Source organism: Girardinichthys multiradiatus, chromosome 2 (assembly GCF_021462225.1).
Source record: "Girardinichthys multiradiatus isolate DD_20200921_A chromosome 2, DD_fGirMul_XY1, whole genome shotgun sequence".
Taxonomy (NCBI): Eukaryota; Metazoa; Chordata; class Actinopteri; order Cyprinodontiformes; family Goodeidae; genus Girardinichthys; species Girardinichthys multiradiatus.
This window is the reverse complement of record NC_061795.1, coordinates 29,951,738-29,966,771: the sequence shown is the minus strand read 5'-3', so window position 1 is coordinate 29,966,771 and position 15,034 is coordinate 29,951,738. Positions and strand designations below refer to the sequence as shown.

General features: G+C 40.4%; 1 protein-coding gene across 1 annotated transcript in view; it reads left to right on the top strand.

Annotated features, from left to right (window-relative positions):
• Positions 1-15,034, top strand: part of LOC124859759 (kielin cysteine rich BMP regulator) — a 33,803-nt gene that overhangs the window by 14,458 nt on the left and 4,311 nt on the right. Inside the window, exons 20-39 of the mRNA XM_047352602.1 lie at positions 53-235; positions 304-474; positions 560-733; positions 831-913; positions 986-1,076; positions 1,157-1,239; positions 1,308-1,481; positions 3,008-3,187; positions 3,299-3,563; positions 8,326-8,408; positions 8,501-8,594; positions 9,255-9,428; positions 9,524-9,606; positions 9,721-9,841; positions 9,916-9,998; positions 11,922-12,021; positions 12,135-12,223; positions 12,589-12,691; positions 12,814-12,956; positions 13,390-13,562. Of these exons, the coding sequence (XP_047208558.1) occupies positions 53-235; positions 304-474; positions 560-733; positions 831-913; positions 986-1,076; positions 1,157-1,239; positions 1,308-1,481; positions 3,008-3,187; positions 3,299-3,563; positions 8,326-8,408; positions 8,501-8,594; positions 9,255-9,428; positions 9,524-9,606; positions 9,721-9,841; positions 9,916-9,998; positions 11,922-12,021; positions 12,135-12,223; positions 12,589-12,691; positions 12,814-12,956; positions 13,390-13,562 (2,650 nt within the window). The remainder of the gene's footprint in view (positions 1-52; positions 236-303; positions 475-559; positions 734-830; positions 914-985; positions 1,077-1,156; positions 1,240-1,307; positions 1,482-3,007; positions 3,188-3,298; positions 3,564-8,325; positions 8,409-8,500; positions 8,595-9,254; positions 9,429-9,523; positions 9,607-9,720; positions 9,842-9,915; positions 9,999-11,921; positions 12,022-12,134; positions 12,224-12,588; positions 12,692-12,813; positions 12,957-13,389; positions 13,563-15,034) is intronic.

Sequence of the window (15,034 nt, the reverse complement as noted above, 5' to 3'; positions counted from 1 at the left end):
TATCAAAGTGTGAAAGTTTTTTTGTTATTTATTTTTATGGATGTCGCTTCAGATCCTCCATCCGACTGCATGTTCGAGCAAAGGCCCTTCAGGCACACAGAGCATTTCTACCACCCGAGTGACAGCTGCCGAACATGCGTCTGCAACAACGGGACAGTTCGCTGTCAGCATAAACCCTGCCCCTTTGCTCAGTGCTCTCACCCCATCACACAGGACTGCTGCCGGACCTGCGAAGGTACACATTCACATGTCCCGGCACCACATCATAGGAAGATTTGTTTATTCACGGCATCTTTCCTGCAGGCTGCTTGTACCAGGGTCGAGAGCGAGTCAGTGGTGAGACGTGGGATAATCCCTCAGACCCGTGTGGGTACTGTGTTTGTCACGAAGGTTCTGTGCAGTGTGAGAGGAAACTCTGTCCACCATCCAACTGCAACCACCCAGTACCAACAGAGTGCTGCATGTCTTGTGATGGTGAAAGAATAAACCTGCTTTAACAACAATAAGGCACCACAGAGGGAACAACCTTTACAAAAACGTCTTTATTCCCTTCTTGCAGGATGCACATTTCATGGTAAAAAATATCCTGATGGCGTTGAATTTGCTGACGACAAAGACCCCTGTGGTGTGTGTTACTGTTATGGAGGAGATATCACCTGCACTAAGTTACCTTGTTATGAAGATTGCAGCCACCCTTACAAACCAGCTGGGCAATGCTGTGGAGAATGTAAACGTATGTTTTTTTTTCTTCCAAACTCACCAATTTATAAATCTAAACTTTGTTTCCTTGGTCATAAATTTGACCAAATCTGCCTGCTTTTATTTGTCAGGCTGCTTCTATAATAGTGTGGTCCTCATCAATGGACAGTCAATTCCTGACCCAGGAAACCCTTGCTCTGAATGTACATGCCAGGTACCAATGACACTAACAGAAAATCTGGTTGTTTTTTTCCCTTGTATTAATGAGCTTTTTTTTAACTTAAAGAGTGGTTCAGTGAGATGTTCGAAGAAGCCATGTCCAGCAGCTTTCTGTTCTTATCCGGTCACCAACCCATGTGGATGCCACGTCTGTGAAGGTAACCAACTTATAAGAACATCAAAGCTCATGTTATGTAGCGTTGCTCAGTGACGGATGCATCACTATGTGTGTTTGGAGGTTGTCTTTTCCAGGGTGTTACGTATTCTGACGAGCAGATTTTTCCAGGAGGAGAACAAGGGTGTCAGGACTGCACATGCTCAGTGAGTGGGAGAATGACATCCGTTAGACAAAGCACTCTGGGATCTTTTTACGTGTTTTCTTTTTGTAGAGAGGTGAGGTGCTGTGCACAACCCGAAAATGTCCTTCTGCACCATGTGCACACCCGGCTCTGGATGACTGTGCATGTGGAGTGTGTGATGGGTGTAACTTCAACGGGCGGGACTGTTACAATGGAGAGCGATTCCCACATCCTGAAGATCATTGTCAGATCTGCTCCTGTCTGGTACTATCACATATGCATACTTTCAGTTGTTCGTACACCTTGGATTAGATTCCTGGAGGAATTCAACTAAAACACATTATTATCATTTTAGCCATGTTTCAACCACTTATACAATATTTGATAAACTAATAAAATTGCTTCCATAATGCATTATTCGCACAAGAACTTTAAGAGTCATTCTCTATACAACTCCATCTTCTATTTATTCTAATTTTTACAGGATGAAGAAATATATAACAAGCTGACGTAGTAATTGATTTCACTGTATAAGAACTTTAATGACAGCTTTTCTGCAACATGAGCTAAGTTTGAACTCTCAGCAAACTTTGTGATTGACCCGGTTTGAGGAGAAGAGTACCATTACATCATGCGAAGAAATGCAGACTGTATATTTTTTGCATGCCCGTATTAGGGAGGTTTCTGCTTGGCGCACTAAAATTTATTTTGTAGCTTCACGTTTTCTGGAAGTCACTGAAATAAGAGAGAAGCTCTACAATTGGAATGATTTTTTGCATATGAAAAGGATCTAAATCAGTCTGAAACTCAGTTTTCTCCAACAGAAGTCATTGATTTTTGCCAAGGTACATACATGTTATTTAGTTTTGAATGTAGCTTGGTATGGGCAGCGGTCTTGGTTGATCTTGAGTGTCCCCCATGTTAATCCCCACATATTTTCCTTTGACGATGTTTGGCCATTTGTTTTGGGGTTTACCATGAGGTCTTTTTCACTCTGCACCTTTCTGATTAACTGAGCAGATGACACTTGTGGGTGTTTATGAAGAAATTCAGAAGGTGTGCCCAAAACCATTGGATGTAATGCTGGGTGGCAAGCAGGGTTGCGGGTAGCTGGTGGGTACGTTCCCGCAAGTCATTGTTAGTAATTGTGTGATACTATCTTATGTTCTCGATGGTTCTGAGGTCCCTGCTGTCAAATTCTTCAATTCTCTTGGCCAGTGTGTTGTGCAAAAGTCAGCAAGGTTCAGGTTGGTAGGGATAAACAGTGAGGACCACCATTTTATATATGCACAGCTTTTTTTTGCAGGACCCAAGGTGGTCTGTAAAAATCTTTGGGCCATGCCAAGATCTAGTCCTGGGTTGGGCAGTCTGTTTTCCTATGATCTGGGTCATAACAAGATGAGGTTCTCCTGAGTGGGTTATTGACCCTCTTTTTGATAGTCAGATGATGGGATTGTCATCATAGCAACGTACTGACTTGTCTACGAATCCCTGTTGGTCTGGAACCTCCATGTGTAGGGGCAGATTAAAATCCTTTGTTCCATCAAATTCTGATCTGCCATCTGAGTTTTTGTCATAATGCATGGCCTTTTAAGTTTGCTCTGCTGTGGCTTCCTTTTTGCTTTAACCTCTGAGATTTTTCCTGCAAGCATTCCAAATCTTTTTGTAGATTTTTGTCAAGCTACAGAAAAAAAACATTCTCAGACATCTGACAACAAAGAAACTATACCACTTCAAGCATTGTTTCTAAATTTGAATGTATTGAAATTATTCTTTATCTATTTGTACAGAATGGTGGTGTGGTGTGTGCCAAAACCTCTTGTCCAAGCATTGCTTGCAGGCACCCAGTGACGCCTCCAGAAAAGTGCTGTCCTGTCTGCACGGGGAGGTGTTTCCATCAGGGCGCGGAGCATCAATCCGGCTCCACCTTTACGTCACCCTCTGATCCCTGCTCAACATGTTCCTGTCTTGTCAGTTTGACATTTTCCAAAGAATTAAAAATTAGGCCATCTTGTTTTTTTTTTTTAATAAATTCATCTTTCTGTCTTTCTTTTCTCCTTCATCCTTTTCCTCCTGATCAGAATGAAATGGTGACCTGTCAAAGGAGACCCTGTCCAGTTCAGTGTTTGCATCCCATCCCTTATGATACCTGTTGTCCTGCTTGTGATTCCTGTCTCTATGAGGGTGTTGTGCATACTCATGGTCACACCTTTCCATCATTATCCAATCCCTGTGAGCGCTGCACTTGTGTCAGAGGAACAGTTTCCTGTGTCCCTCTTATCTGTCCATCGACACCATGCGATCACCCCGTTACCGAGCCAGGACGGTGCTGTCCCGAGTGCACAGGTGATTTTTTTTATCTTACTATAAATACAGTTGCATCTGTGTCCTGACATGCTGAGCTTGAAAAATAGGCAAAGATTTTAGTCTGTAAAGGTGCAAAGCTGGTAGAGAAATAACCCCCAAAGACTTGCACCTTTACCTGCTGCAAAATAAAGTTTTACAAAGCATTGAATTCAACTGTATGCCACACTTTTCATATTTAACAAAAAATTTAAAACCATCTATTATTTTCCCTCCACTTTACAATACAGTATATGTAAACATCCACTAGATGTTTACATATACTGTATAAAAAGACACAACTTTTTTTCTCACTGTCTGACATCAGACTAAAGGTTTCCTGTTATTGGTCAGTTAGCCAAACATAACCTCACCTTGAAAAAATACTATTTCCTGTTTGCCAGAATAATGAGAGATATAATCATTGGGATAATTTGTAAAAACTTACTTCAAAGTCTGAAGTTTATGGTTTCTTAGTATTTGTTAGTAGTATCTGCCTTTATAATCTGCATGAATTGGGTCAAATGTTTTGGGTGTCCTTCCATATGTTTCTGACTGGAACTGGTGTAACTGAATCTGTTTTGTAAGCTGCCTTGCTCACATACATAATTTTTTACTGGTTTCCAGTTTTCTATGGGACTGAGATGATGGTGACTCCAAAACATTGACTTTTCTGTCTTTAAGCCATTTTATAACTAATTTGGCATCTTGCTGATGTCCTAGAGGTTTCTTCAATGTTTTCACAGCCATCTGCTTTATGAAATGCACAACTCCCCGCTGTAGCAAAACACTCACATAACATGATGCTGCCACCTCATACTTTACGGTTGGGATTAGCAAGCTTTCCCCTTTTCCCCCCAAATGTAACAGTTTTTATGACCAAACCCTTCAATTCTCATTTCATCAGCCCACAACATGAAAGTACAGGTCCTTCTCAAAATATTAGCATATTGTGATAAAGTTCATTATTTTCCATAATGTAATGATGAAAATTTAACATTCATATATTTTAGATTCATTGCACACTAACTGAAATATTTCAGGTCTTTTATTGTCTTGATACGGATGATTGTGGCATACAGCTCATGAAAACCCAAAATTCCTAGCTCACACAATTAGCATATTTCATCCGACCAATAAAAGAAAAGTGTTTTTAATACAAAAAACGTCAACCTTCAAATAATCATGTACAGTTATGCACTCAATACTTGGTCGGGAATCCTTTTGCAGAAATGACTGCTTCAATGTGGCGTGGCATGGAGGCAATCAACCTGTGGCACTGCTGAGGTCTTATGGAGGCCCAGGATGCTTCGATAGCAACCTTTAGCTCATCCAGTGTTGGGTCTTGAGTCTCTCAACGTTCTCTTCACAATATCCCACAGATTCTCTATGGGGTTCAGGTCAGGAGAGTTGGCAGGCCAATTGAGCACAGTGATACCATGGTCAGTAAACCATTTACCAGTGGTTTTGGCACTGTGAGCAGGTGCCAGGTCGTGCTGAAAAATGAAATCTTCATCTTCATAAAGCTTTTCAGCAGATGGAAGCATGAAGTGCTCCAAAATCTCCTGATAGCTAGCTGCATTGACCCTGCCCTTGATAAAACACAATGGACCAACACCAGCAGCTGACACGGCACCCCAGACCATCACTGACTGTGGGTACTTGACACTGGACTTCTGGCATTTTGGCATTTCCTTCTCCCCAGTCTTCCTCCAGACTCTGGCACCTTGATTTCCGAATGACATGCAGAATTTGCTTTCCTCCGAAAAAAGTACTTTGGACCACTGAGCAACAGTCCAGTGCTGCTTCTCTGTAGCCCAGGTCAGGCGCTTCTGCCGCTGTTTCTGGTTCAAAAGTGGCTTGACCTGGGGAATGCGGCACCTGTAGTCCATTTCCTGCACATGCCTGTGCACGGTGGCTCTGGATGTTTCTACTCCAGACTCAGTCCACTGCTTCCGCAGGTCCCCCAAGGTCTGGAATTGGCCCTTCTCCACAATCTTCCTCAGGGTCCGGTCACCTCTTCTCGTTGTGCAGCGTTTTCTGCCACACTTTTTCCTTCCCACAGACTTCCCACTAAGGTGCCTTGATACAGCACTCTGGGAACAGCCTATATGTTCAGAAATTTCTTTCTGTGTCTTACCCTCTTGCTTGAGGGTGTCAATAGTGGCCTTCTGGACAGCAGTCAGGTCGGCAGTCTTACCCATGATTGGGGTTTTGAGTGATGAACCAGGCTGGGAGTTTTAAAGGCCTCAAGAATCTTTTGCAGGTGTTTAGAGTTAACTCGTTGATTCAGATGATTAGGTTCATAGCTCGTTTAGAGACCCTTTTAATGATATGCTAATTTTGTGAGATAGGAATTTGGGGTTTTCATGAGCTGTATGCCAAAATCATCCGTATTAAGACAATAAAAGACCTGAAATATTTCAGTTAGTGTGCAATGAATCTAAAATATATGAATGTTAAATTTTCATCATTACATTATGGAAAATAATGAACTTTATCACAATATGCTAATATTTTGAGAAGGACCTGTATGTCTGGCTTGTTATGTTAATTTGAAGTCATGGCTTCTTCATTTCTAAGTGGCCTTTTAGCCCATGCTGATACAGAATTCACTCTTACCAGCTTCAGCTAGCATCACAAGTTTTTTTTGTTTTTTTTGTTCTGAGGCCGATTTATACCTTTCGCATCCAAACATTCTCATTTCCAGAACACAGAACCCATCTCCTTCCTGAACAGAATGATGGCTTGAATTTCCCATACTGTTTATACCTGCACATACTTTTTTGAACAGATGAATGTGGTCCTTCAGGGATTTGGAAATTGTTCCCAAAGATGAACAAGAGTTGTGAAGGTCAACAACTCTCTTCCTGGTATCTTGACTGATTCTTTTGATTTTTCAATTATTTCAAACAAGGAAGCACTGTGTTTGAGATGTTGTTGCTTTACAATATACACTCACCAGCTACGTTATTAGGAACACCATACTAATACTGTGTTTGACCCCCTTTTGCCTTCAGAACTGCCTTAATTCTTCGTGGCATTGATTCAACAAGGTGTTGGAAACATTCCTCGGAGAGTTTGGTCCATATTGACATGATAGCATCACACAGATGCTGCAGATTTGTCGGCTGCACGTCCATGATGCAAATCTCCCGTTCCACCACATCCCAAAGGTACTCTATTGGATTGAGATCTGATGACTGTGGAGGCCATTTGAGTACAGTGAACTCATTGTCATGTTCAAGAAACCAGTCTGAGATGATTTGTGCTTTATGACATGGCGCTTTATCCTGCTGGAAGTAACCATCAGAAGATGGGTAAACTGTGGTCATAAAGGGATGGACATGGTCAGCAACAATACTCAGGTAGGCTGTGGCGTTGACACGATGCTCAATTGGTACTAAGGGGCCCAAAGTGTGCCAAGAAAATATCCTCCACACCATTACACCACCACCACCAGCCTGAACCGTTGATACAAGGCAGGATGGATCCATGCTTTCATGTTGTTGACAGCAAATTCTGACACTACCATCCGAATGTCGCAGCAGAAATCGAGACTCATCAGAACAGGCAACATTTTTCCAATCTTCTATTGTCCAATTTTGGTGAGCCTGTGTGAATTGTAGCGTCAGTTTCCTGTTCTTAGCTGACAGGAGTGGCACCCGGTGTGGTCTTCTGCTGCTGTAGCCCATCTGCTTCAAAGTTCGACATGTTGTGCGTTCAGAGATGCTCTTCTGCAAGCCTTGGTTGTAATGAGTGGTTATTTGAGTTACTATTGTCTTTCTTTCAGCTCGAACCAGTCTGGCCATTCTCCTCTGACCTCTGGCATCAACAAGACATTTTCTCTTTTTCGGGCCATTCTTTGTAAACCCTAGAGATGGTAGTGCGTGAAAATCCCAGTAGATCAGCAGTTTCTGAAATACTCAAACCACCCCGTCTGGCACCAACAACCATGCCACGTTCAAAGTCACTTAAATCACCTTGCTTTCTCATTGTGATGCTCGGTTTGAACTGCAGCAGATCGTCTTGACCATGTCTACATGCCTAAATGCATTGAGTTGCTGCCATGTGATTGGCTGAATAGACATTTGCGTTAACGAGCAGTTAGACAGGTGTACCTAATAAAGTGGCCGGTGAGTGTATCTGCATGTGTGCCTCCATTTAACTCAGATGTTAGGAATGAATGTATCAGAGGCTTACAAAGCCATCACATCATCATCTGGGCTCATGATAAATTGTTTGAAGGCATAGTTATCTTATTGTATGTAAAAGTCTGACCTTGAAGAAAGTTACAGAAATTGTCTGAAAGAATATCTCTTGGAATTTGTGGCATTTTGCAAATAAAAGTAATAGCAGCAAAATGTGAAAAACCTCAATGTGTAGAATTACCTTTGTGAGGCATTATATATGCATATTTTTGTATTTGTATTTATGAAGCAAAGCAAAGAATTGGTAATGCTACAATATTGTGCTACAATAAATTACTTTTAAATAGTTTTTAAATGTAATTTACTAAGTCTCCCTACAAATACAAGCATTTCCTATTGTTTTTATGAATTGATTTAAACATTGCTACAGGGCAAAAACAAATATCTGCTCTTTTAGATTTAACTTTAAAGAGTTTTAATCAGCTGCTGTGGTTTAGCTTTTAAAGCTCTTCAAGAAGTGATTTTTAAATCACAGTCCAAAAGCTGCTTTGATCAGCAAAACTCTCTTGTTGTTGTATTGCATGTCTTTGTCTTCTCTCTGTCTCTGGTCTTAGTGTGTGTGCTGAATGGACACAAGTATAATGATGGACAGACATGGTCCCTAAGTTCAAATTACTGCTCCACCTGTACCTGCCAGGTTTCTATTTACAGTTTTGCTTCTAATACTTTATTTACTTGGTAGATGTTAATATCCTTGCATTTAAATGCTATTCTGTATCAATCTTGCAGAAAGGTAAGGTGCAGTGTGCACCTCTGGAATGTCCCAAGATGCCGTGCCCTCACCTGGTGACAGATCCTGGTTTCTGCTGTCCGCACTGTAGAGGTACATAAAGACAGTGTCATAAAGACAATGGGTGTTGTAAGAAAGACTTTGTGGTGAAACTATATAATACAGTCCTGTCTTTCCCAGAGCTTAGAGGTTACTTTCCCAGAATTTACCAGGTCATTTTATGGTCCTATTCAGATACTTTTCTAGACCTCATCAGGTACTTTCCCAGAAGTTAGAGGTTAGTTTCTGGAACTCACCAGGCATTTTCACAATCTATCTTGTATTTTCTGGAACCTTGAGGTTACCTTGCAGAACTTAACAGGTACTTTCTATAACATACCTGGTATTATCTGGAATTTAGAGGTTGCTTTCTGGAACTTAACAGATACTTTTATGCTATTTTCATGGAGCTTACTGGTTGCTTTCCCAGAACTTACAGGGTATTTTTCCAGAATTAAAATGTTATGTTCCTGGAATTTCCCACCTAACTTAGCTGGTACTTTCCAGAACTTACAGGGTGCTTTTCTGAATACTTTCCAACATTTCCTAGAAGTACCAGGTTAATATGAAATCTCTGTGTTCCAGGAAAATATCCAGTAAGTTCCATGAAAGTTCAAGGAAAGTACCTAGTAAGTTTCAGAAGGTGTATTTTTTAAAGTAATCTCAATGTTCCGGAAAAGTATGGAATGTACTGTGAAGTTTTTTATTTTTCAGGTTGTGTGTATAGAGGACACGAGCACGCAGAGGGCAGTAGCTGGTTTGCGGATTCTTCCCACTGTATGACTTGTATGTGTGTGAATGGAGTGACCACCTGCTCTGAGGTGCGTTGTGTATCTCCATGTGTCGACTTCATTATGATGTCTGGGGAGTGCTGCCCAGTGTGTGCTGGTGAGCAAATTCCCTTAACTTCTTTCTGATCCAAACATTTGTTTTAGCTTTAGTTTATTACAGGTAATGTTGTATTTTTGTTTATTTGTGAGAAGATTGCACATTTGACGGCAGAGTGTACAGTCCAGGGGACAGTTTCCATCCAGCCAATGATCCCTGTCAGATCTGCACATGTGAGGTATTAAACCATTATGGGATGTTTTAGTAAAAGTCGCATCCATCCATCCATCCATCCATCCATCCATCCATCCATCCATCCATCCATCCGTGTTCTAATTTCTTTGCCCTGTAGATGATGCAAGATGGAAACCAATACCTAAAGTGTTATAGGAAGCAGTGTCCAAGTCTGGTGGACTGTCCCAAGAGCAAGATCCTATTTCCCGGACCAGATTCCTGCTGTCCCGTCTGTGCACGTCAGTACCCACCTGCTGTAACAAAACATGTTATTTCCACACTCTTCCACCTCTGACATGTTATTTATGTTTAGAGCCTCTCACTAATTGTACAAGCACACTGATTGGCAACGAGATGCTGGCACAAGATGACCCCTGCTTTACCTGCCAGTGCAAGGTAAAACAGCCTCAACGCTTTAGTCTGTTGTGTTAGAGAAACAGTATTTGGAAAGAAATTCAGTCGGATCTTTAGAAACTAATTTACACCAGTTTTTTTTTTTTCACTGCTTAAAAACATTTTACTACCTAACACCTTGAACCTTTTCACATTTTGCCATGTTGCAACCATAAAGCTCAGTGTATTTTATTGGAAATGTATGTGACCGACCAACACAAAGTAACACAAAATTGTGAATTGGAAGGGAAGTGATATATAGTTCACATTTGTTTCCAATAAAAATGTAAAAAAAAAAAAACTGTCAACATTTCAATTCAACCCCCTGAGTCCCCCCTGAGTCTCTGTGGAGTCACATTTCATTGCAATAATACCTACAGGTCCTTTGGAGTATATCTCTACTAGCTTTGCACATCTAGAGAGCTTTGTTCAGTCTCAGTTAAAGTGGATGGAGAGTATCTGTGCAGTTTTCAAGTCTTGACACAGATTCTCAATTAGTTTGCTGCCTCTCATAGGTTTTCATCCAAGATTGCCCTGTACCTACATTTTCCCACCAACTTTGGCCAGCTTCTCTGCCCCTCTGGAAGAAAAGCATCCCCACAGCATAGTGCTGCAACAACCATGCTTTCCTGTGGGGAGGAGGTTCATGGTGATGTGCTTTGTTGGTTTTCCATCAAAGACAGTGTTTTGTATGTTGGCCAACAAGTTCAGTTTTAGTTTGATCTGACCAGAACACATTCTTCTCTTGGCTGTGTCACCTATGTGACTTGAGGATAGCAGCAAACAGAAATACTTTTGGTTTTCTAACAACGTGTTGCCACATTTCTGTGTGAACAGTTTCTCCCAAATGAGCTGCAGATCTCCACAGCTCCTCCAGAGTTACCATTGACATATTTACTGCTTCTGCTTTACAATTTGGTTGGAAGGCCATCTATGGCTATGTTTGCAGTTGTGGCATTCTGTTTCTGTTTTCCATAGATGGATTGAGCAGTGCTCTGTAAGATGTTCAAAGCTTGGGATGTTGTTTGACAACATATCTCTCTCTAAACTTATCCACAACTTCATCCCTGACCTTTTGTGTGTTCCTTTGTCTTCATAAAAGTGTTTGTTTACTAATGTTCTCCAACCTTTGAGGCCTTCTTAGAACAGCTGTATTTACTGTGGGACTTAATTACACACAAGGGTTAGGTGATTTATTTAAGTCTGACTACCTTATATTGAGCCAAAAAAGTCTTTTTGATCTTGTTTTATGACTGACACACCAAGCAAAAGCAGAATGTGTAATATTATTAATTTTGTTTTGAGAATATATGTCTTTTATTTCTTACTTAAAAATAGTTACTATACATGCATAATGGGGTAAATTATTTCTCCAAGACGTGTTTGAGATCACATTGAATCTTTCAGAAATTTTTTTTAACTGTGAACATTTATTGTAAGACCTCCCAGTAACAATTCACACGCATAGACTTTTGTTGTTACAACTTTAACACATTTATTTACAATATTTACAAAGCTGCAGTGTAACATCATATGTAGTATCAATTCTTACAGTGCAACGAATTGCCTGGATTTTATTTGTGAGTTTCAGTGGAAAGTGGACTACAATACAAATGAACTCTTTGCACACTTTTATGATTTTTATTTATGCAACAAAAAACTGCATGCTTCATAATTATGTTGGTCTCACAGAAAATCCCAATAAAATATATTTAAGTTTGAGGTTGTAATTTGACACAATGGGAAAAAGTTCCAGGGGTTGAAACATTTTTGCAAGTAACCGTTAGTTGCTTCAACATACAGTAAAATATATTAATGAAATGCTCTAGTAAACTTATAGAGCAAGTTTTCATTTCATTTTAGATATTTCAGGAAATCTGTTGAATATTTGACACAGTTTAAGGTAGTGCAATCATTTCTGTGTAGGATCTGACATGGACGTGCCTGGAACAAACATGTCCAGTGCTCAGTTGCCCTCATGATGAACAATTCACTCCCCTTGATTCATGCTGCCCTGTGTGCAAAGGTGAGAGGTCATGTTATAAATTGACCACACCAGACATCTTAACTGGACACAACATTTACATATTTTTATTATCTTGCAGGTATTGACTCATTCTTTCTCTTGTTATCCTGCAGAATGCGTGATTGAGGGTAAGGATAGGCGCGTAGCTAGTGGCACCAGCTGGAAAGACAGTCATGATGATTGTGTCACATGTACATGTAATGTAAGTCAGACACAATACTTAAACTTCTCACTGTATGTTAACATTTCCTTAGAAATATAATGTATGGCAGATCACAGCAATTAACCAATTCAGGAAAGTTTTCACAACAGTGGTTCTCGAAAAGATAGAGTGGGAGACCCCTGGTCCAGAAACTAAAAGTCATTAAACTTATCGTTGAGCAGCTATTAAGTTACTTGCTTCTTGAATTTCAGAGCATGAATGTAGAAAAAAAAAGTTCCAATACAATGTAGAGAAACAACAGTTTGATGTTGAATGATGTTTTTCTTGTGATGTATTTAACTTTTCCGAGAGCTTGTATGTGATGATTTGATAAATCAATGTCATGATTTTACATGGATCTTCAGTTGGGCCACACTGAGTGCAGCATTGAGGAGTGCCCTCCTGCAGTTTGTGCGAATTGGCAAGCACAAGTAAAGCTTCCAGGAAAATGCTGCAACGAATGCCAAGGTATCTGAGGCAGCAAACAAAATAAGCTCCCGCTGCTACCCTGCATGCTGATGGCTAATTTTCTTTTTCTTTTCTGAGTTTGCATTTTTAAAATCTTTTTTTCATGTGTGCCTATGTTACAGATTCAAAGGAGTCCTGTTTGTACCAAGGAACCATGTATCACTCTGACGAACAGTGGGAGGTGGATGAATGTACCAGTTGCACGTGTGTGTCGGGAGACGTCCACTGTCGGAGTGAACGTTGTCCTCCTCTCACCTGTGCAGCAGTGAGTATACAGTTTTAGCTTATCCCTATAAAACAAACTGTTGTTACTGCATCAATGAAACTGCATGCTTTTTTATTAATATTTCTAAGTAGAAATTATGTAAAGTTAAAAGTTAAAAGACACATAAATTAGTCAAATTTCAACCAAAATAAGCTAAATTTAAAAAAACCAATCATTTTCCCCAAATCCTTTTATTTAAGTAAAGTAATTTATAACTGTTCTGTTTATATTCACATGAACTTTAGACACAGCAGGCAATATATTTAAATTTATATTTTATTTATCAAATAAAAGCACAGATCATCTGAGAAAGTCACCTTAAAGGTACTTGAAAATTACTTGAATTTCAACATATCAAAGGTGCAGAAACCTGAGTGTTGATTTATCGAATATGGTCACCAGTGAAACCCAATCTATCTCTGTTTGCTTACAGGACGAGATGCCTGCAGTCATTCCAGGGCTGTGCTGTCCACATTGCCTTTCTAGTCCAGCTACTTGCATCACCTTTGGTGACCCTCACTACCGCACCTTCGATGGACGCATGTTTCACTTCCAGGGGACGTGCACGTATATCCTGGCGATGGATTGTAAAGGTGAAGACTTCCGGTGAGAGAGTCAGGTTTTTTAACTTATAAACCCATATCCCAAGTTTTGAACATATTACAGAGCACTGTGTAATTCATTATTTGAAATTTCAATTATACAATTGACATCTTAAAATATTCCAAGACATAACTGTCCACATATAAGCTGGGCAAAATGAGCGAAATCAGAGAAGTAGGCGAAAGGTCTGCTCCTATGGTAACTCTAGAGGACCTGCAGAAATCCACAGCTTGGGTGGGAAGGTCTGTCAACAGGACAACATTTAGTAATACTCCCTACAAATATGGCTTTTATGGAAGAGTGGCAAGAAGATAGCTATTGTTGAAAGGAAGCAATGAGATGCCATCTTTGCAGTTTCCCGTGAGCCATGTCAGGCACACAAACATGTGGAAAAAGTGGCTCTGATCATATGAGATTGGAGACCAGTCATCTAGATTGTAATATGTAAGACCACTGCAAATCTACCAAGACCCGGTCGTCCCTCTAAACTCTCATCTCGAACAAGGAGAAGACTGATCAGAGATGCAGCTAAGAGGCCCATGATCACTCTAAATGAACTGCAGAGATCTACAGCTGAGGTGGGAGAGTCTGTCCATAGGACAACAATCAGTCGTACACTGCACAAATCTGGCCTTTATGGAAGAGTGGCAAGAAGAAAGCCATTTAGGCCTGAGCTTGATTTCAGGTTATTGCGAGTAACTGTAACTGATGGTAGGTGTTAACTACAGAAGAGTGAATGCTGCAACTGAATCAGAAGGTGAACTATTTTAAGGGTCCACTCTGATGTACAGTGCCTTGCGAAAGTATTCGGCCCCCTTGAACTTTTCAATCTCTTGCCAGATTTCAGGCTTCAAACATAAAGATATAAAATTCAAATTTTTTGTGAAGAATCAACAACAAGTGGAACACAATCGTGAAGAGGAATGAAATTTATTGGATGTGTCAAACTTTTTTAACAAATAAAAAACTGAAAAGTGGTGCAATATTATTCGGCCCCTTTACTTTCATTGCAGCAAACTCACTCCAGACGTTCAGTGAGGATCTCTGAATGATCCAATGTTGTCCCAAATGACTGATGATGATAAATAGAATCCATTTGTGTGTAATCAAGTCTCCGTATAAATGCACCTGCTTTGTGATAGTCTCAGGGTTCTGTTCAAAGCACAGAGAGCATCATGAAGACCAAGGAACAAACCAGGCAGGTCGGAGATACTGTTGTGGAGAAGTTTAAAGCCAGATTTGGATACAAAAAGATTTCCCAAGCTTTAAACATCCCAAAGAGAACTGTGCAAGCAATCATATTGAAATGGAAGGAGTATCAGACCACTGCAAATCTACCAAGACCCGGCCGTCCCTCTAAACTTTAATCTCGAACAAGGAGAAGACTGATCAGAGATGCAGCCAAGAGGCCCATGATCACTCTGGATGAACTGTAGAGATCTACAGCTGAGGTGGGAGAGTCTGTCCATAGGAGA